The 20,474-nt window shown below is 48.3% G+C and overlaps 1 protein-coding gene and 1 long non-coding RNA gene across 3 annotated transcripts; one reads left to right on the top strand and one right to left on the bottom strand.

Annotated features, from left to right (window-relative positions):
• Positions 1-1,320: 1,320 nt before the first annotated feature.
• On the bottom strand, positions 1,321-5,139 carry SIX2 (SIX homeobox 2). The gene is made up of 2 exons (XM_052684394.1): positions 4,495-5,139; positions 1,321-2,407 (listed from the first exon to the last, which is right to left on the bottom strand). The coding sequence occupies exons 1-2, from the start codon at positions 5,052-5,054 to the stop codon at positions 2,104-2,106; spliced, it is 864 nt and encodes a 287-aa protein (XP_052540354.1). The 5' UTR covers positions 5,055-5,139; the 3' UTR covers positions 1,321-2,103.
• LOC128081293 (uncharacterized) lies at positions 5,137-19,769 on the top strand. 2 transcript variants are annotated; one of them, XR_008207147.1, is made up of 3 exons: positions 5,137-5,299; positions 12,481-12,661; positions 19,573-19,769. It is a non-coding gene; the product is annotated as an uncharacterized LOC128081293 (long non-coding RNA). The 2 variants fall into 2 exon arrangements; XR_008207142.1 differs by having other exon boundaries at positions 5,140-5,299; positions 12,538-12,661.
• Positions 19,770-20,474: the final 705 nt, after the last annotated feature.

Here is a 20,474-nt window from a genome sequence, read left to right as displayed (position 1 = left end):
AATTGCCTCCAACCCACATCATTCACTCTGTGCGCTTATTGAAGCACCGTTCTGAGAGAAGCGGGGCCTGCCACAGCCCCAGGAAGCAGTGATTTCTGTACTTGCAAAACGTTCATTTTCCAAGGACCACAATCCATAGTTAAAATTATTTGATGCCCCTCAGTGGAAATAAGAGAATCCACTTTTCAAACCTCGAGCCATGTGCCAGTGCTTCCGTATGCTCCCACAGCAGACAGCAAACATGCTACTGGAAAATTAGCCCAAAGAGCAGAAATGGGAGAAACCTCATCCTGATTTCACCACACTGCCCGAGCACTGCCCCCCTCTGCAGTGCCACAACCCCTTGCCGGCCCCACCGCACCCCCATAATAGAGTCCTGGAACTATAACCACTTCCAGGAGAGGGTTGTTCAGTGGCTGACACCCATTCATACCTTTGTTTCTGGAGGCTTTGCAGAGGCCCCCAAGAAATGTGCCTACAGCGGACACCCACACGTGCTGAGGCGCTAAGCCAGGCCCCGATTATGTCAAATTAGGACATTGCCCACACGAAACTATGCCTCACTGTAATTTCAGCCAACGTCTGCAACCTGGGCACGTCGTCTGCTGATCCACACATATTTCTATACCACTTGAAGCCATATCATTTTCTCGGTTTATTTTTCGCAAGAAATTCATTTAAAGTGGGGAAAAAATAATAGAAAAAGAACAACAGCCCAAGAAAAACCGCCTAGGAACGCTAGTCTCTGAAGAATATTTCAAACGTGACATATTTATGCTCAAAGGTTTGGTAGCAGAAGTGAAACCCCTGGGCAAAGCTCAGTGAAGCTACGGGCCGGTGGATCAGGCAGCACTCCTTACGGGGTGTTCAGGTCTACCTAGCACTGTAAGGAAACCCTTGATTTAGAAGGAAGCAAAATCGTGGGTAGCCTAAAAAAAGCCAAGAGGACGAGAAAGAAAAGAATGGCGCATTCCCGTTCCCAGCACCACCCCCACAGGAGCTGAAGAGGCGTTTGCAGAGCGGCAGTGCGGCAGCGGGGCAGGGTCCGGCCACGCTCCGCTAGGGAGCAGGTGGCAAATGCCCCGAGGGGCTGACCCAGGCACTCCCCTCTGCCCCCGTCGCATTCCCTTCCCTGTCCCTTCGCCTTCCTCTCCCACAGTGCGCACTGCGTCACCGCCACGGGACGGACTGAAGGACGGAGCGGACCCGATGTTCCCGGTCCGTGCGTCCACCCCGTCGCGGCGGGGAGATGAGGGCATGCTCCGTGGGTCGGCTGAGCCCGGAGCATCCCTAGGGCGAGTGAAGCAGCCTCACGTCGGGTTAGATTTCTAAATTTTATTATAAAATAAAAGCAGAAATATCTTCCAAAGAATGTATTCACATAATATAAACAATAAACAAAACTAAGGTCGAGTGACTTGCGGTTGATACTGTCGGTTAGGTTTAAACTTGAGCAGCGATCTTTCTTCCCTTCCCGAACCGGGCCGGGCCTCCCCTCCTTCCCACCCTGTAAATGGCGAAAGCACCACACGGCTGAGGCTGAAGCAGCCGTCTCTTTGCATAGCGTCAGCTACAAGAAGGTTACAGAGTCTGCCTAGTGCGTGTTGCTGCTATAACTTGACTACAATTTTTTGTATTCTTAGTTGCGGTTGTACATCGTACACCTGCAGCGGATACATAGCTACAATAGGATAACGGGAGCGATGCGGGACTCCAACCGGCATTCCTTCCCAGCCCTCCCCCCCCCCCAAAAAAAAAAAATCACCGCGCTCCTCTATGCGTACGGAGCGCGCCGGTAGGTGACAACACCGAGAAAGTCGTGAGGAGCTGCGGTGCGACCCGGAGGGACAGCCCCGGCCCTGTCCCACCGCCCCGAGCCCTCCCCGGGGCTTCTCACGGCGCTGTTGCCCACGGCCCGGACAGCGGCCGGGGGGCGCGGCACGGCTCTGCCGCTGAGGGCTTTGTCATCGCTTACAGTCTCTGATAAGATTAAGAGGGAAAAATAAAGGAGGAAGAAAAAAAAAAAATCCCAAAAACCAACAAAAACGGAGAGAGAAAAAGAGAGAGTAAAGGAAGTGCGAAGGAGGGAGCGTGTACGCGGTTTTAAGAGCCCAGATCGACCAAGTTGGATGACATGGGGTTGAGGATGGAGTCCTGCAAGCTGTGGTGGTGCATGGGGTCGGCGCTGGGCACGGGGATGGCGCTGGGGCCCTGCGGGTGGCCCAGGCCGTGCAGGGGCTGCAGCCCCGGGTTGGAGCCGAGCAGCAACGCGGGGCTGGAGGAAGTGTGGTCCGGGGTCCCTGACGGTGTCTTCTCGTCCTCCGAGCTCCCCAAAACTGTCTTATTCCCGTTCATTGACGCCGAGAGCGGATTGTGACTGTTGGAGTTGGAATTCTCGTTGTTTTCCCTAGAGGAAACACAAAAAGGAGGGAAGTCACCGGGTGGCACCGCGGGAGCGGTACCGGGGGGGCAGCCAGGAGGTGCGGAGCTGCACGTTTATAAACTGCGGACCTTCGGGGCCTCAGCATCCTCCGCAAAGGTCTGAAGGCCTCCGGGCGTGTCGCTCGGGGCTGCCGCTCGCCCTGCGGAGAGGTACTGAACCCGAATGATATTTTCTGCGCCCTTCTATCGCAAAGAATTACACGGCGCTGGGAGGGAGCAAGTGGGGAAGAAGGGGAGGGGAAGAAGAATGCAAAGTAAAAAAAAAAAAAAAAAAAGGCATCTGACTTTACAACTGCTCCCCGAGCTGAACTGGAGCTCAGCTGCGGCTTTCCGCGGGAAGGCCGAATGGTACTCCGCGTTAAATCCCTCCTTTTGCTGAAGTAAGCGGACATTTCCTCCTTCGTCCTAAGCATAAAACTCAAAACATCGCCCAATAAGGAAGCTCAGGCAGAGCCCACAGCTCTCTCGCCTCTCTCCGATCCCTCCCGCCTCCCCCCCCGAGGCGGCCGCTCCCAGCGAGCAGAGGGCTCAGCGCGGGGCCCCGCTGCTGGCGAGGGGAGCCGGTCCTGGGGCCGCCTACCTGGGGCTGCCGTTCGTGGGGCGCGGGCTGTCTCAGGATTCTGCACCCGGGAAAACACCCAGAAATGGCTGGAGGCTTGCCAAGCCCCTTCGAAATATGGTTTTTTTTTTTTTTTTTTTTTCTTTCCCCCCCCGAAATAAGAGGGGTAGGACGGGGTGGAAGTGACCGTACTATCAAGGCTAACACAACTTTCAGACATAGTCCCCGCAGACACAGCTCTGCTTGAAATTCTGAAGGCATTTCTAGCGTATTCAGGAGCTTCTGTGGGAGCTACATTGCACTGCGTGCAGAAGGCCTGAGCCCGCAGGGTTTGCTCAGGAGCACCGCACCGGCATTGGCTGCTCGCTGAGGGCCGCGGGATGGGGCTGAGACTCTTTATGCCAAAAAAATAAAAATAGAAAAGAGAACTCTGTTCGAACAAGTCGCTCGAGTGAATGGCAATCCTATTTTTCCCAGTGCCTGGAGGGTAATATTAGGTGGAGCGTATTTTTCAATGTCAAAAATTCTTATTTGTCTCTGGAGACTTTTAAAACTTGATTCCTCTGGAAAAAAAGAAAAAAAATTAAAAAAAAAAAAAAAAAAAAAGGAATTGACTAAGCGTAACCTTCATTTCCTTTTTTCCTTCGGATATTCGAAGGTGAGTCCCTGCTATCAGCAATAAATGGGATCTCTGACATGTAGTAAAACCAACGCTTATGGGAATTTGGGAGAAAATTAAAGCCTCGGCGCTGTCTGTGGAGACACACGGAGCAGCCCGGCGCAGCCATTCCCGAACCGCGCTGAGCGGACGCGTGAAAAGTGGTCCCCGAGGCGCGGACCCGCGGGCGACTTCTGAGCCATCCACCATCGCGCGGCCAGACCGTGAGGGTGAGCTGAGAGGGGGCACAGCGCAGTCAGGAGACGTTTTGCTCTCCCTCGAGCCTCCGTCCCGGGGCATGGGAACGGCTGCGGGAAGTCTTCCCGAATACCCGAGTACATGGGCATTAACCTCCGCCCGGCAGCGGATGATCCCTCCGATTCATTTAACGGGAAAATCACAGCGCCAGAACTACGATCGTTACGGTCATACCTATATCTAAGTACGAATCCATGAGTACTTCGCAGGGAAGCGAATACAAACTACAGCGTAACGAGCACGTAAAGAAATCAATCCCTTCGGTCCCTGCCTCGCGCAGGGAGCCGACAGCAACCTGCGGGCAGCCCCTTCCCCTTCGGGCTTCGGAGCCACTCGGCTCCGCCGTCCCCCAACCCCGGGCCGCCCACAGGGACGCGCTCCGACGGCTGCCGCACGGCGCTACTCCCGGAGCTCTCCCCTCCTGGCCTGGCCTCGTCGAGGCCGTCCCGGCGAAAGCGCAGCCGGGATGGGGAAAGCCGCGCGGGCCTCGCCGACACTGCTACACCACTTGGGCGGCCCTCGCAGCGCGGGGCGGCATCGTGGGGGCCGGGGAACGCGGGCGCGGGGTGAGCCGTACCTTTCCTTGGCCTCGGCCGCTCGGTCCCGCTGCCGGCGGTTCTTGAACCAGTTGCTGACCTGCGTGGTGGTGAGGCCGGTGGCCTCGGCCAGCTCTCGCTTCTCACGAGGGGACGGGTAGGGATTGTGCGCGTACCACTCACGGAGGACGCTGCGGCTCTTCTCCTTGAAGCAGTAGCTGGTCTCCTCGCCGTCCCAGATGGAGCGGGGCAGCGGGAACTTGCGGCGCACCCGGTACTTGCCCACCGCCCCTAGGGGTCGCCCCCGCAGCTTCTCCGCCTCGATGTAGTGCGCCTTGAGCCAGAGCTGCTGCAGCTTGGGGTGGTTGTGCGCTGAGAACTGGTGGCTCTCCAGGATCTTGTAGAGCTCGCGGAAGTTGCCCCGATGGAAGGCCACCACGGCCTTGGCCTTCAGGACGCTCTCGTTTTTGTGGAGGTGCTCGCACGCAGGGAGGGACCAGAGGAACCGCCCCAGCCTCTCGATGTTGCCGCCTTGCTGGAGCACCTCGCAGACACAAGCCACTTGCTCTTGGGTGAAGCCAAAAGTCGGGAGCATCGACATGGTGAGCCCTGCCCCGCCGCGCACCCTACGGCCGCTCGGTGGGGCGGCGGGCAGTGGCCGGCATGCGGGGCCGGCCCCGGGGCAGTGGCGCCCGGCGGGGCCCGGCGGGACTCACGGCCCGGCGCGGGGGACCGCGGCCATCGGCGGAGCCCGGCCCCGGAGCGGGGCGCGGGGAGCTGCTGAGGAGCGGTGCTGGAGTCGCGGAGCCCGAACGCGGAAGGCTTTTTCCCGGCCGCCTCCTTTTTGTAAGTCCGAGTTGCGAGAGTAACTTTGTGCCTCTTTTGTCTCCTATCTGCAGCGCTCGTAGCGGCCGCGGCTCTCCCACCCCCACCCCCCTCGGCCGCCGGTTTGGGATCTCCCTGCTTCCCCCCCACCCCCCTCCGCCGAAAGATCCCACATAATATAGCGGTAAAGTCCCGCTCCCTCTCTCCTCTCCCTCTCGGAGTTTTCCCCCCTTTCTTTCTTTCTCTCTCTCTCTCTCTCTCTCAGCCCCCCCCCCCCTTTTTTTTTTTTTTTTTTAATAATATTATTCTAAGCTGGCATGAAAAGTGATTATCCGCGCTGTGATTGGTCCGGTTATCTGACCCGGGGACTGCCAGGAGAAGACAATAGTTTTAGTCAAATTATTTGCCATGGTGACGCTGTCAATCAGGGGTAACCCGATCTGTTTTGAGGTGGCTCCCCGGCTGGGTTGACAGATTGCTCAGATCCACTCCGAGGCGGCCCCGCGAGCTGAGATATTGGCTGGCGAGGGAGAAACTGCCGCCGGGATTGGCGCTGCGGGCGCCCGTCCGGAGCGGGCAGTGGGGAGCGCTGAGCCGCCGTCGGGGCTCCGCAGCCCGGGCTCTGCTCGGCCCCGGCGGCTGCGCAGGGAATAACCGGGCGGGCCCTCGCTGAAAGTTTCTTTCTAAATGCACTTAACACCCTGTCGCAATAGGCTTTATAGGGAAGGGACCTCTAGGGTACAATAGGGACCCTGTTCACCACCGGAGTACCGTCACAGGCCAGCACTACCTGCCCTCCGGGCCCCAGTCAGGCATGGCCGTGGCTGAGCACAGCCTAGATGACTGCAGCCCCGCTAGATGAGACTTTTCTGCAGCAGAGCATTTATTTCTGCTTCGGTTTTAGCAGCGTGCCGGGGTGTTTTCACCCAGGGGCACGGAGAAAAGTTAAAGGCGCTTCCCGTGGTGAAGCTGTCCCGCATCGTCCACGTGTGCCCTACGCACGGCAATTTTAGATCAGTGCCTGTGTGGTGAGGGGAGGACCTTTGCCTCTTCCAGTAGCCCTCGGGACACGCAACGAACGCGGATGAGCTTATGCGGGCCGAATGGGAGCGGAGCGGCCAGGCAAGGGTCCCCCAGGTGTCTGCGGACTTCTCGGTCGGACAGGAACTGGAAGTCCCGGCTTCGGGCACTCGAGAGGAACCCCTCGGCCCCAGAAGTAGGACGCTTCTCACTCTCCTTAATGCTTCGATTGTGGAGAAAGAACAAGAATAACGAAACCAAGCTCTATGCCATTTACAACCCCAACTGGAAGCTGTCTGCAGCTGTGGGTTCCCGACGCGAAATCTTTTTGACACCGCCCAGCTGCACCCCAGAGCTCTACAGGCTGACGAGGCAGCAGGCTCCCATCCCCACAGCCAGACCCCCCGGCAGGAGCCGGGCCGGGCACAGCTGCTCCCCCGGGGAGACGAGGGCGGGCGGCGGCGGCGGCGGCGCGGCTCGGACGCTCCTGCCGGCTGCCGGCCCGGAGCCGCGCCAGTGTGAAGGGCGGCGGGGGGGAGAGAGAAGGAAAGGGGAGGGGGAGCAAGTCGAGCTCCTCCAGCCCCACCGCATCCGGGACGCTGTGTGGCTGGGTTCTCTTGGGTGAGCTCCGCTTTGGAAGCCGCACGCCCTCCTACCTGCCCGAGACGCTCCCGGGGGTTGCTGTGCAAAACTGTGTAAGTCTCGGCCCGGGAAGCGGAGCTGAGGGAGGCTGCCTCTGCAGGGCACGGGGAGACGCAGTGCAAAATCGTTTCAAACGAATTCGGGAGTGTCAGTGTCGGCTCAGCATTGCCCCCTCTCACGGGTTTCCCTCCGCACCCCATAGAGAAAAAGCAGTCCGGGTCTCGGCGCCGGCCGACTTCAGCAGGGCTTAAACTGTGCTCGTTCTTTAGCGAACGCGACCTGAGCTCCGCGCTCCCCACCCGACCGAGAATTGCTCGCAGCTGCGGCCGCAGAGACTCTCGCGGGGCGGGAGAATAGACTCTCGGAGCGCTCCCCCGAGTACGCATTGCGAGGGGAGCTCCTAGCCCGACCCCTGCGCTCTCATTAGGAGCAATTCGGGAAGGAGAACGCGGCTCCGTCCCGCGACCGGGACCGTGGCAAAAGACAAAAGAGGGGCCCGGGCTGCCCCCCCACTACGCTGTGCTCTGTCGCTGTGCGTGTATAGGGGGTATACCTGACTCTGCTTCCTCTCCTTCTATTCCATAACCACAGCACTTGAATCTCAACGGGAGCAGCTGTTCGCCCTAGCTAGAAAGGAGCTGGCAAAACCTGTTGCATGAATATAGAGCTGAGAATGTCTCTTCTTAGCTTCCTACACGTGAGTACGGACCCTATACCAACCACTTCGCAGGCGCTGCAGGTTCGGGCTGCGCCTCCGGCATCGCTCCCGCACGTCCCGCAGGCCGGGTAGGGCAGGGCCGCCCCTTCCCCACGCCGCGCAGCAGAGCGGTGGCAAATTGGTGACATCTGGCCCCGAATGCTGTGGAACCTCTTTTAACTTTAGAGAAGGAAAAATCTTCCTGAACATGTTAGGAAAGGGAGCAGATCCCGACTGCAAAACCACGGCGCGGGGCGAGGCCGGTTGTAGAGCCTTGCGAGGGAACGAAACGACCGGGCGAGGAGCTTTTTGGTGTCGGCGAAAGGGCTCTTTCGCTGCAATCATACCGCGGAGTGAGTGACCCGAGCCGCCTGCTGATCGTGTCCTCACCCCGAGGGAACTTTCTGCCGGGTCGCCGTCGGCTCTCCCCGTGCAGCAGCAGTCAAAGGATCTCCCCGGGCTGAGCGAGGCTCTTGTTTGGCACAGGAGCCCTAGCTTCGTCCCGGGCCCGTTCGCGTCCCCATACCCGGCCTCGGCCGCGCTCCCTGCCCGAGTGTGACTTCACTGGAGCGTGCAGGACTGGCGGTGCCAGCGCGAATCCTTGTGAAATCTAAGTGAAATAAACCAAAAAGCCGTTTTTCTCGTAATGCTCCTTTTATTGAGCAGGGCGCGGGAGAGCTGAGGGGAGGGAGGGAGGGACGCCCGAGCGTGTCGCTTCCAGGAGCCTCTCTCGCTGCACGTAACCGGTTTGTGTCTGTACGTGAGTGCCAATACAATGCCGAAGTTATGTGACAGTCTCCCTCCCGGCTGTGTCTCCTCGCAGCCGGCCGCAGGTCTGCACCGCGCCCTTGGCAGATGATGCGCCTTTGCCCGGACTGCCACATCCCTCCTGCGTCTCTTCCCACAGCCACCCGAGGAGAAGGGTGCAGAGGGCTTTCGGGGCTGGTAGAGAGTAAAATGCTGAACCCCGAGGTGTTCCTATAGCCGGAACAAAGCACATCTTCCTCACGCACGTCCGCTACCGTGGAGAGGATTGTAGGGAGAGCAAGCAAGTGCTCCACGTTCGTGGTTTTATGTTTCTTTCTTTCTTTCTTTTTTTTTTTTTTTTTTTTTTTTTTTTTTTTTTTTTTTCATTTTCCTTTCCTTTCCTTTCCTTTCCATCAGGACGCAACATGTATTCCCTTCTAAACCAGGGTGCTCTAACTTGGGTGAAAACCTGCTGCTCCTTCTTGCTTTCCATGGATCACAACGATCCTTAGCAGCACCTTGGGCCTGCATCTTCCCCCTGAGCACCCCTCGGCCCGCCCTCGACTGCCCCAACCGTGCCCCAACTCACGGCCATGGCACATCGTGGAGCATTTGGGAATTTCTCAGCCTGAAGCCTCGGGTTTTCTCTCCCGAATTATTTATTCACGTTGCATATTTACTTCAGCTTTTTGTTTCCGAACAAACCGGAGTCTGTCCCATCACAGATGGCCGGAGACAGACTGAGATCCCGTCCCGACGGAATATGAAAACACGGCGAAGGATCACCGCGAATAACTCAATTAAGATGAACAACAATAGCTTGTTGTTCTGTGATTTGGGGCGAAAGGGCTCACTGAAAGCTGCCTGAGTGCGCTGTTCCTCGGGGCGATCCGCCGAGGATTCTAGATCCGCAGCGGGGCACTCGCTTATGCCATCAAACCCGCTTGAAATAAAGCTCCGGAGGCGGCGGGGTGCTGCGGGCGGGGGGCCCAGACACGGCCCTGCTTCCCGGCCGAGCAGCGCACTCCCTCCCATTGCCTCCGTTGGTGCTGCCCTTCCTCATTACCTTCGCATTATCCCCTCTCAGTCTTGGGTGCGGGGCTCAGGATTTTCACTTAGTCCTACCAGCAGCACCCCGACACACAGTGCCAACGCGTATTTAGGGATCCCCGTCTCACAGCTAGGCTCGGGTCCTGCGGAGAAGGGACACCGCTTGGGGGCGGCCCGGAGACAGGGGATGTGGCCCCGTCTACCCTGGGCCCCGCAGGGCCTCGGATGCTCCTCGGCACGGGGGGGACCTTCAGCAAAGGCACGAGGCTCGCAGACAAGACAACAACAGCAGCAGGCACATATGGTTAAAATAAGGAAAGAGAGCCTTTCGCCTCAGGGGATTGGCACTAACTAGCCAGAAATGCAGGGTACTGCATCCAAAGTTCTGGTGGGCTTCTGCAGGATTGACAACTGAAATCATGCTACAAGCATCACTTTGACAATATTTGTAAACTTCGTGTTTCCCGGGATCTTCTTGATCAGAGCTATACCAGGCTGGTATGAGCTCAAGCCACGATGATCTTTTTTTTTTTTTTTTTTTTTTTTAATTCCTCCTCCTTTCCCCTCTTCCGAGTTGATGAATAGCGATCAGGTTTCTTTTAATGGCTGCCCCCTATTCTCACAGCCTCCCACAACTAACCCGAGAGCCGGTTTCCTCGACCTCAGTTAATTCCACTGATTATTCCAAGATGATGAGGAAAGCACGAAGATTGTTCACTGCTCCTACCGATTTCAAGCATTTTTGTTACCATCTCCATCCCCGGCTCACGGGGATTTAACCGGGCTGCATTTTTAGGATCGGGCTGCCCTTCCCCTCCCTTCTCAGCTGATATCCTCCTGCTCGTGGCTCACTGCTCGGTGGCGGCGCAACCCTCGGGCTGGGGCAGTGGTTGGGGTGTTCCTGGATGGGGATCGGGGGTCGTCAGAAGGGAAGCAAACCTCGGGTCGTCCCCCGTCGTGCCAAGGTTTTCGTTTCCCCCATAGAAACGAAACCGGCTCCCTGCCGCGGGCTCTGTGGAGGCCGTCCAGGAGGGCCTCTGGGGGAGATCCACTCCAGAAGTCTCACTAGAGGGCTCTGATACTCAGCTCCGACCGCTGCTCGGTGAATGCAAGGCTCCGTTCTCACTGTCTCGCAGCCCGACAGCTCTCCCCCGCGCTGCCGAAGGTGCTCCGCGCGGCGTCACCACTTCCAGAAATGCCTTGTCTGCATCCATCCCATGCAAAAAGCGAGGATAGTGGCCCCCAAAGCATCCCAAGCTCCCACTTTGCATCCATGACGCATTTATCCTTGTCAAGAATCAGGGAACGATTGGTATTTACAGACAGGTAACATTTCTTTTTCTCACTAGAAGGAGGATCTTGTGTAAGTTCTTCCATGGTCTACTGAGCTCATTGTGCCTATAAATACACCTAGAATTTAATTCTGCAGGGCTGAGGCAAGCTGGAATGCAATGCAGCATTCACAAGCAACACACATGGATATGTGAATGTCAAAGACCAGAAACCAAACTACTCGGAATCTGTTTCCACTAGGGATTTCTTTCTTTCTTTTCTTTTCTTTTCTTTTTTTTTTTCTTTCTTTCTTTCTTTTTTTTTTTTTTTTTCCATTTTAAACAACTTCTATCATTTGCTGTTGTCAACAAATAAAACCAAACCAGCCTCTATCAATGAGATCGGAGGCTGTTCTTATGTGCAAGGGAAACTTCATAAAATGTTCCAATGCGTTCAATTTGTTTTAACTCCCAAGAATGTTGTAACAACCAATTACCAAAATTAGGAAGTGCAATTTGGTTTGTTTGCAATATTTTGCAATTCTCTCAGAAGCTTTGTGTACAGATCAAAACTGAAGCATAAAAGCTTTGTGGAAAGCTGGATAGTTCAGATAATTTAACAACAGTTTAAAGCCAATCCATTTTCCAGTGGAAAATTTGCTACTTCTGAACTTGTGAAAATGTTTTGCATTTGAGTCTTGGATTGTTTTGACCTCCTCTTTCCGGAATTAATTCAGTCTCTGTCCTTTGATTTCTTCTCCCCTTTATTTCATAGGTTCTTGAATCAGCTCAAGTGCACTGTGGACCTTTTAATTCTCAGAAAAGCTCTGTGATTTAAATGGTGTCCCATTTCATTCTTCTTTTTTTTTTTTTTTTTAATCATCAGTTTGATCTTCATTACAAACAGAGACTTTAAGACTAGTCAAATAGTGACTTTGTTGGTTATTTAAGATGCAGAAAAGGCCAGCCCAGTGAACATGGAGTTATTTTCAGGCAGTTAAGCCACTAAATCAGCAAAATCTAAAAAAAGGCTCTATAACTTGCTGGTTAAGGAAATATGTGCTTGTGAGGCACCATTCCCATTACTGTTTTCTTCAATAGCCCCATCATGTGTGCATGGTGAGTATATAGTGCTACCCTTTCCATTGGAAGATGCCAGTCCTGTTTACTAGAAATAGGAACTTAGTTTAAATATGTGTGCAAAAAGGGACTTAACTGAGTCTCACCTTACTGATACTCCATATTTCTTCATTCTTTTAACACAGTTTAATCATCACTTAAGCAGTTTCCAGTAGCTCTCTTCATTCTCCCCATAAGTTGCAGAGAAAACCCAGACACCCGATGCAGAGCTAAAGATTCCCTCTAGTCACAGAGAGCTGTAAAGTGGGATTCTTCTGTAACCACCTCTTAATGTTTTTCTACTACAGCTGGTAAACAAGTAGGAAAATATTTTTTATAGGGTGTGCGTATATATATATATATGTATATATACACACACATGTTTGTATGTGTGTTTATGTGTATGTATAACAGTTTTAATTAAGTTTTGTTTAATTTTACTTTAGGTTAAAACTGAGACCATCTTTTCTTTAGAACTAAAACACTGGGAGAACTACATGACAGCAGTACAAGTTAATAAGTATTAATTATTAAATTGTTCATTTCAGCCACAAGAGAAGAGCATAAGGAACAGGTTGTGAGATGAGGTAGACAAAGTCCACAAATAATTTTACAGAAAAAAAAAGATTTTTTTTTTTTTTTTTTGGTCTGATCAGCATTTTGAATCAAGTATAGTGATGGAGGAAGGTGTTGTGTCTGTGTTTGTTTTCAAGTGGAAGAAGGTTGGCAGCAGCATTTGGAACACACGGCATAAGTCTGGGAACCGGGCCTTACAGCCATCATAAAGAAGTGAGATTCAGCTTCCAAGAAGAGAAGAAAGTAAAGAGATATAATTGGGTGAGTTACATGAGTTATGATGTGAAAGCTATAGTGTAATGACCATGTTGAATGCACACACAGAAAGGGAAAGTGCTCAGTGCCAAATTGGATGCCAGATTTCTGGCTGGCAGAGGTGAGCAAGAAATTCAGTAAGGAGAGGGCTGTGTATGTAGGTGGTTCTCTTAACTCATCAAATGCTCTTTGAGACCTTTGACTACAGAGAACAGAGGTGGGATCATTAATTTAATGAGTCAGGGTAAACAGAATTAATAGACTGCAAAAGAAAAGAACACAGTGGCAGCTACATTCCAGAGGAGGCTGTAGATACCACAGTAGATTGCGGGGCTGTCAGAGGCCAGTCCAGTTAGTGCAGTGATTTCTGACCTTAAATGGGATGAAGTCCTCACCTGGGTGGGGGATTCCTGGAGGGTGAATTTAGTCCATAAGACATCTCTTCTCTATAGCTGCAGAAAGTATGAAGAAGCTGTTTCACGGGGAAAGGTTTCAGTTAGGGAGATTTTAAGTAGAAAGAGTGTGCTTGTGGGCACCTTAAAATTATCTGTGGCCAGTGGCTGCAAATAGGGAGAAGGAAGCCAAGAAATCTTTTTATTTTCTCACACTATTTCTTAAGGGTAAGAGTTCTATTTTTTTCCACCATCTAAAAAAAGGATCTGCATTTGCCTATTGGATCAATAAGGCATAGTCAGCTCCAAGATAGAAATATACAACATGATTACTTTCAGGTAATTAGAAGGTTTGTATTTTACTTCACATTCCTGAGAAATCTGTCTAGGCATTTCTACCTCATCTGACTAAAGCCTTCATGTAGAAGGGCAATCTGCCTATCAAAGAAATTGGAGGGAATATATAGACCCCATTTCCATCCAATCAAAGATGTTTTGTATTCACAGTCATTAACTGTGCAATTTGCATTTGTGTAGAAAGTAACAGAGGAAATATCCCAAGTTCATTATCAAAAGGTAATGAAGAATATCCCCACAAATTCATATGATCTGGACTGGAATTCTGAAGAAGTTGATAGAATTGGGGAAAAACAGAAGGATTTGGCATGAAGGAATGAGGAGGATGGGGTTTATGAAAGAAAAAGTTTGAAGTCTTCCAACTTCACTCAGGAAGTGTTAGTTCACTCAGTTAGGAAACTTGCACACTTACTGGCCATCCAGGATGGCACAGATCTTGTCAATATCAGCGGAGTAACATTTTCACAAAGATGAACTGCCACTGAGTCATACAGAAACACTTTTGCCTTCAACATCAGGCAGGTATTTTGGGAAGATAAGTCCCTGTATTATTAATTATGACACTTTAAAAATGATTCTGTTCCTTGGGGACAAGAAGACAAACATTTATCTCTGTGGTAATATTTCACAGAGCACTCTAAAAGCATCAAAGAAGTGAAAGATCTTGTTCCTGGTGTGTATTTCCTTTGGGCTAATCTTTCAAGGCTCCAAAAGGTGTTGAGATATGGTTGATGTTATGAAACCTTCAACACTAAAGCAGATGTACATAGTTCCTCTTTTGAGAAGTCTTATTCTGATCTCTGGAGACCCATATAGCGGTCCTCGCTAAATCATTTTGAGCAGAAGGGGAATGTGTCCAGAGCATTAAAGAAGCAACAATCTGTAGATGAGCATTATATATGGAGTTTGAGGAGGCAGGCACTTTTCCTCCTGTATTATAAATAAACAAGAAGTCACTGTGTAGTGTGTGGTGATGAAGGCTGATACTCTGCTGCTGAATAAAAAAATGTTATGCAAAGACTCAAACTATTTCCTTATATAGTCCTCAAGAAATAGGCTTTTTTTTCCTGATACATCTAAAAATTCATTGGCAAATATGCAACTGATCAAACCTCGCATGGATGCTAACACCCAGATGTGTGTGTTTGTGTGTGGAAGCAATCTATGGCTAACAGTAACAGAACTCTTGGATAGAGAAATCCTGTAAAAATACAGATTAGGCACACATAAGTTAAATGTGTCTAACTAACGTGCCAAGAATTTATAGTTTTATGAAATCTGTATTATGTAAAGGTCTTTTAATATTTCCTTCTAAAAAGTTTTCATTAATGTACAGAAAAGAGGATATGGATTTCTGTAATAAGCAGAAGAACCTCCCCATTTTATGTACAATAAATGAAAATAACCACATGACTTTGATTCCTTGGCTTCCCTCTCTCTCCAGACCTCCATTAGAAGTTAGTACTTGAGTAATCCAATCTTTTAATAATAAGTTATAAAATAAAACCATGCAATTTAGCAATAATAATGAATGGTAAGTTTGCTTGCTGGCTGGAACTCCTGATTGATATTGCCCAATATTTGCTGTGCTCAAAATCTAGCAGTACTGAATTTGACCATTGGGATTGACAATCTAGATTTACAACAGAGACAGAAAGAAATGCAAATGCAGATCTGAATTTTATATTTTAAGTGAGAAAGTATCTATATCTGAGGAGAGTCTTGTCTTGTTCATCTTCATATACTTCAGTAAATTATGAGGAGCTATTTTAAAATGAAGAAATGACAGAGGAGGTAAAAATCAGAAAAAATTCAGAGCTCAAATGGAGGGTTAATACTTGCAGGAATTCAAGCCTGCATTCCTTAAAAACCTTCCCTTTGACTTATCATCCAGGGGAAAGAAAAGAAAAAAAATTATCTGTGTGTACCTCTATGTCTTGTAATATATATTATACTTATGTGCACACACACTTGTATATATATATCAACTTTATTTACTCTTTTAATAAATATGGCCTAGCCTTTCTTTGCATCATCTTGTGAAATCAGTTGAACTTTTGCTGAAGTAAAGAGTTCTTACTATTGTTGCATCAGGTACATTTCTTTGACAAATAATGAAACATGCAATAGATTTGACAAAACTTTTTTTTTTATTATTATTATTATTTTTTTTTTTCTGGTGGAGCTATGGAGCATTTGAAGCCAGCAAACAGGTTCTGGTGGAAGGTTTCTATTGATACAGAATATGCTCTTTCACTATATGTAATTTTATATATACATAACATATACCTATAGGTTGCTCTGAAAATAATGCTTCCTATTTATTTCCATGGAAACTATAACAGCACTGCTGATAGAGGAAATTCTCATTCTCTACAAAACCTTTTTTTGACATAGTCTCCACCATTAGTTAAGCATTTTCACTTTTGGTGAACAAAAGCCTGCATGCCGTGCTCATAAAAATCTGTACCCATGGAAGTGGCTCACTGTTTCACAGCTGCTATGATGGCATCACTGATAGGAAAACGTTGCCCATGCATTTCATCCTTCATCATCCAGAGCAGATGGAAGTCAGAAGGTGCCAAATCTGGACTGTACAATATGTGTTCAGTAGGACACTTCAGACAATTTAGGCAATGTGCATCACAGTCTTCAAGCTGGTGGGTTTTTTTATATATTGCAAGAGAAAGGTTATTTTCTTTGGCCTGACTCTGAAAGGTCGAGCCTTCATTTTAAAAACATGATGTAGCAGTCAGATTTCTTGGTTTATTTGGGCTCCAGAAAATCTGTAAGAATCATCCCTTTCCTATTCTGAAAGACTGCACATCACCTTACCCACTGAGGGCTCTATCTCGAACTTTTTCTTTGATGAAATATTCACTTCTTGCCACTTCGTGGACATGGATTTTTCACTCTGGCTTGTAGTGGTGACACCATGCCTCACTCACTAGTAATGATGTAATCCAGGAAACTGGATGAAGTAACTATTACCTTCAGCCTTGTATTGTTCAATAGGTACTGAGAAACTTACACGTGATGCTCTTTCTGTTCCTGTTTGAGCATTTGCAGGACTCACTTTGTGCAGACTTTGTGATATTCCAAAATTACCATCATTATTTTCAATGCACTGAAGCTGATATTCAACTCTGTACTCAGTTCTCTGGTTGTAATTCACCAATTAGTGTGGATGAGATGATTGAAACAGTCTTCATTTTGTGGTGTGACAGCCATGCATGTCTGTCTGGAATGTGGCTTGTCTTTCATGTCTCTGTTGCCATTGCTGAAATGCACCATCCACCTCCTCACTGTGCCCACATCCACTGTTTGGACTCCATTAACTTTCAGCATGTGTCAATGAATGTCGAAAGATGCCATTTTTTTTTACACAGAGGAATTCAGTGACACACCTTTGATTTGCATGCACTTCCATGTCAGAGGCCATTTCTTCAGACTGTCCCTCTGTTGCCATCTGTCACATGGCAACAAAACAGAATATCTGTGGGAAATTTCAAGCTCTACGAACACGTTACCGCCTCTGATGTCGTGGGCAAACATAATAAAATAGGAGGCATTAATTTCAGAGCAGCAAGCTTGGTAGAAAGGTGAATTAATACAGATTAGATTTTCTGTAATACCTTCACTGAAGACTGAGATGAGTTTGGGTCATACATCAAAGCAACATGGTCACCTGAAGTGGTCTCTTATTTGAGAAAGGCTGAACCTTGCACACAAATATGCCTTTCTGTTTCTTTCCTCCAACACTGTATATTATCATGGGTAGATTATCACTGAGAGATCATGTTACTTTCTGGTATCTTATGACTGTGGTTCAACTTCAGAAACAAAAAAGAGTAAAGGAAAGCTGCCAAGTCCATTTGCTTTGTGTGACTCCCCACTTCAGATGCACAAGGAAAGGCCTTACCTTTTTAACCTGTGCAGCTGATGCTTGGATTTTCTTTTCATATATATGCTGCAAAAGTAAACCGCGGACTTGAGAGGAAACGAGCTTAATATGCCATGTGCTTCCTATTTGTTGAAGGTATCAGCACTAGAGCTCCCTCAGTGTGCTAAAACATGAACATTTTTACAGTGCAGCAGATTATGGAAGCTGCTCTTGATAAATTCCAGTAAACGCATTTTACATTCCTCATGCACCTTTCTGTGAATGACAGATTGCCACATTAAGTCTCTAAAGAAGTGCTTGACAAGGGTGATTCAGCACATGAAGAAAGTGGACCATGTGTCTGACTCGGTATCTCTACATTTCTTAACACATTTACACAGGACTGCAATGTTGTTCTCCCTTGTGTGCCAGAGCACGAAGAAGCTTCAGTGTAAGACACTCATTCACACCACCAGGTCCTCTGCTGAAATACACATGAAAACAAACATATGGATGTGTTTACCTCTCCTAAAAGTATAGGAAAAATAATAATAATTTCACTGGAATTTTTTCTTCTTGTCTGGGAGTTAGAGGAAAAGGTACCATGGCAGATAGACAAGCTTTAGAAGATGTGCTTGTTGGGAAGAAGGTTGTAGAGATTAAACAGCCAGCCCAGTAAGTACTAGAAACCTTTGCTGGAAAATAGAGCAACCAGGCTAATGTACTTTTTCATATTGTATTCTGAAGGTACTTTTTAGAAGAAATCATTTCAAAACAATGCTCAGTAGGACTCTGCTGGGCACAGAAATCACTGCTGGTTTTGTTGATTCAGTGGAACTGATGGGAGCAAAGTTTGAAGACATAAATATATGATTGTATGTGATTGTCTACATACTTAAAATATGTAGAATTAATTGTTAAGTGCACTCTAAATAAGGCACATAAATTTACCTGTAAATGCTAGAAGCATTGTGCCTGTTCAGAAACATTAACTGAAGAATTTATCAAATGCAAATTTTAACTTCTTTCAGATCTCTATTTTGTGGTTTCTTCTCCAGCATTCAAGGTGGATGCACAAGATTCCATTTCCAGTTTTGACTTAATGGCTTCACTTAAGAAAGAGGAGGAAAAAAGTTTTATGAATTAAACATTACATATGATTTGGGAAAGCACTTTCAGGAATTCCAGAAAGAAGAGCAGAAAAAAATTTGCTCAGCGTTAGTAGCAACAATGAATAGTGCTGTTACCATCTAAAAGCACACACTTTTCAGTTAGACTTGGCTGGTGAAATGTAGAAGCTTAATGTGGATTACACTTTTTAAATCTTTCAACATAAGAAAAATAGAAGAGATGTAGTGCGTTTTCATTTCAGCGTACTTTGAATGCAGTCTCAAGATAAATGTGAGAGACGGATTGTGTTTGTACCTGTGCCAAACATTGTCGTCAGATATTGCTGTTTTGTTTCATCAGCCAGATGAATTTACACTGGGACATCGATCAGGTACCTACATTTAAAAGAGCGCACTGTCAAATTAGGGGATAGAAAGAGCACATTAGGAGAGAGAAATTATCTGGTGAAAGATTTAAAGACTGACTCACTTGTGTTTTGTTTCATTAAATGTGGGGTAGTCCTCTTTCATTTTCCATTTAGTATGAACATTCATAGACTCCATTAAAATACTGGTTTTGTAACGAACTAGCTGACTTGGGACACGCATGAACCTCATTGGAAAAAACACACCTCACCTTCTTAAAGGTTCTAGATCACTCCAAAATCTGGGGCCCAAGATGGGCAATCCTACTGGCTGTCTTGGGGAGACACCTGTGTCCTCCTGTAATTTACAGGGCTGTAGAGTCAACACTTGGCTTTCAGGGGTTGGTGGTCTCCATAGGGATGAGGAAGGATTGGGACGGGGTGTAGGTGTATGCACTCCACAAAAGGTCTCAGAAAATGTTCTCAAGAAGCAAACACTCACACAAACACAAAACAAACAAAAAGACAAACAACAGAATCAATCAAGCAACCAGCTAACAAAAAGCTCAGGAAAACTGTGCTGACATACTCTCAGAATTTAATCCTGACTCTTAACTCTACTACGATACGTAGAGTTAAGGGAGTAACAAGTGGTAATAAAAGAGGGCTTGGCTCAGGCTGGAGTGCGAGGTGTGTAACAGGTTGGGCAGACCCACATGGGTAGAGATAAGAAAAATAGGGCTTTAGAAAAAGTTTCAAAACTTACAACTTACTGTATTTAGTCTTTGTTGATTTTTGTATTTCACCACAGATTGATGCTATTATTCAAGTCAGCAAAAAGCCCTTGTCACAGAATCACAGAATCACCAAGGTTGGAAAAGACCTACAAGATCCAGTCCAACCATCCACCTATCATCAATAGTTCTCACTAAATCCTGTTCCTCAACATTTTGTCTTTCAAAAAGTTTTGTCAAGGATTTGTTTTTAAATAAAGGCAGGCAAAATAAATTCTACATTCTATGTCTTTTAAGTCATTGCCTTCGTGGCAATTTCATACACATTCATTTCTAAACAGAAAATACTTCTGCTTTCCATTTGATATCTTTATGATACCTGTATATATCTCTGTAGGTATGGCCAGCACCCAGATGATTCTGCAGCTCACCTCCACTCTGCACAGCAAGACCAGGCCATTGCTTGTTCAGGCAAGAGCTACACAACGCAGAGACCTCCATGTGTTTTCATCTTCATGACAAGTGCTAAAAGTCAGTTGGCTATTCTTGCAAGGATCCATTAAGGCAGGATGCATTGGAAGAAGCATCTGGCTGTAACGGAATCTTTCCCCACACATCTTTCTGCTTGCTGCTCTCTAAGTAACAAGACATTACTGCTTTGTTGAAGTTGAAAGACACAGCAAACTACTAGGAGCTTTAGTTGTACCCAAAATCTTGGAAGTACCTAGAGGAAGTACCTTGCTACTCCAAAGCCAGACTTCATGGCTTAAACACACGCGTTGTAGAAAGTGCTCTGTATAAATTGTCAGCTTTGAAACCAAATACATCCACATCTAGCCTACACCGTAAATCAACCTTCTGTACTACTTTCCAGTCAAGCTCCATTACACAAGTAGCTTGATTTAATTCAAATGTTTTATGGCAGAGGTGTATTTTAGCTAAAATGATATTTTCACACAGAGGGGGGGGAATAAACAGG

Source organism: Tympanuchus pallidicinctus, unplaced genomic scaffold (genome assembly GCF_026119805.1).
Source record: "Tympanuchus pallidicinctus isolate F22 unplaced genomic scaffold, pur_lepc_1.0 scaffold1, whole genome shotgun sequence".
NCBI lineage: Eukaryota > Metazoa > Chordata > Aves > Galliformes > Phasianidae > Tympanuchus > Tympanuchus pallidicinctus.
This window is presented reverse-complemented; position numbering and strand designations above follow the sequence as displayed.

Coding starts and splice junctions, on each gene's coding strand:
- SIX2 (XM_052684394.1), bottom strand. CDS start 5,054: ATGTCGATGCTCCCGACTTTTGGCTTCACCCAAGAGCAAGTGGCTTGT. Junction 2,408..4,494: donor GCGGCCGAGGCCAAGGAAAG/GTACGGCTCACC, acceptor TGTTTCCTCTAG/GGAAAACAACGAGAATTCCA.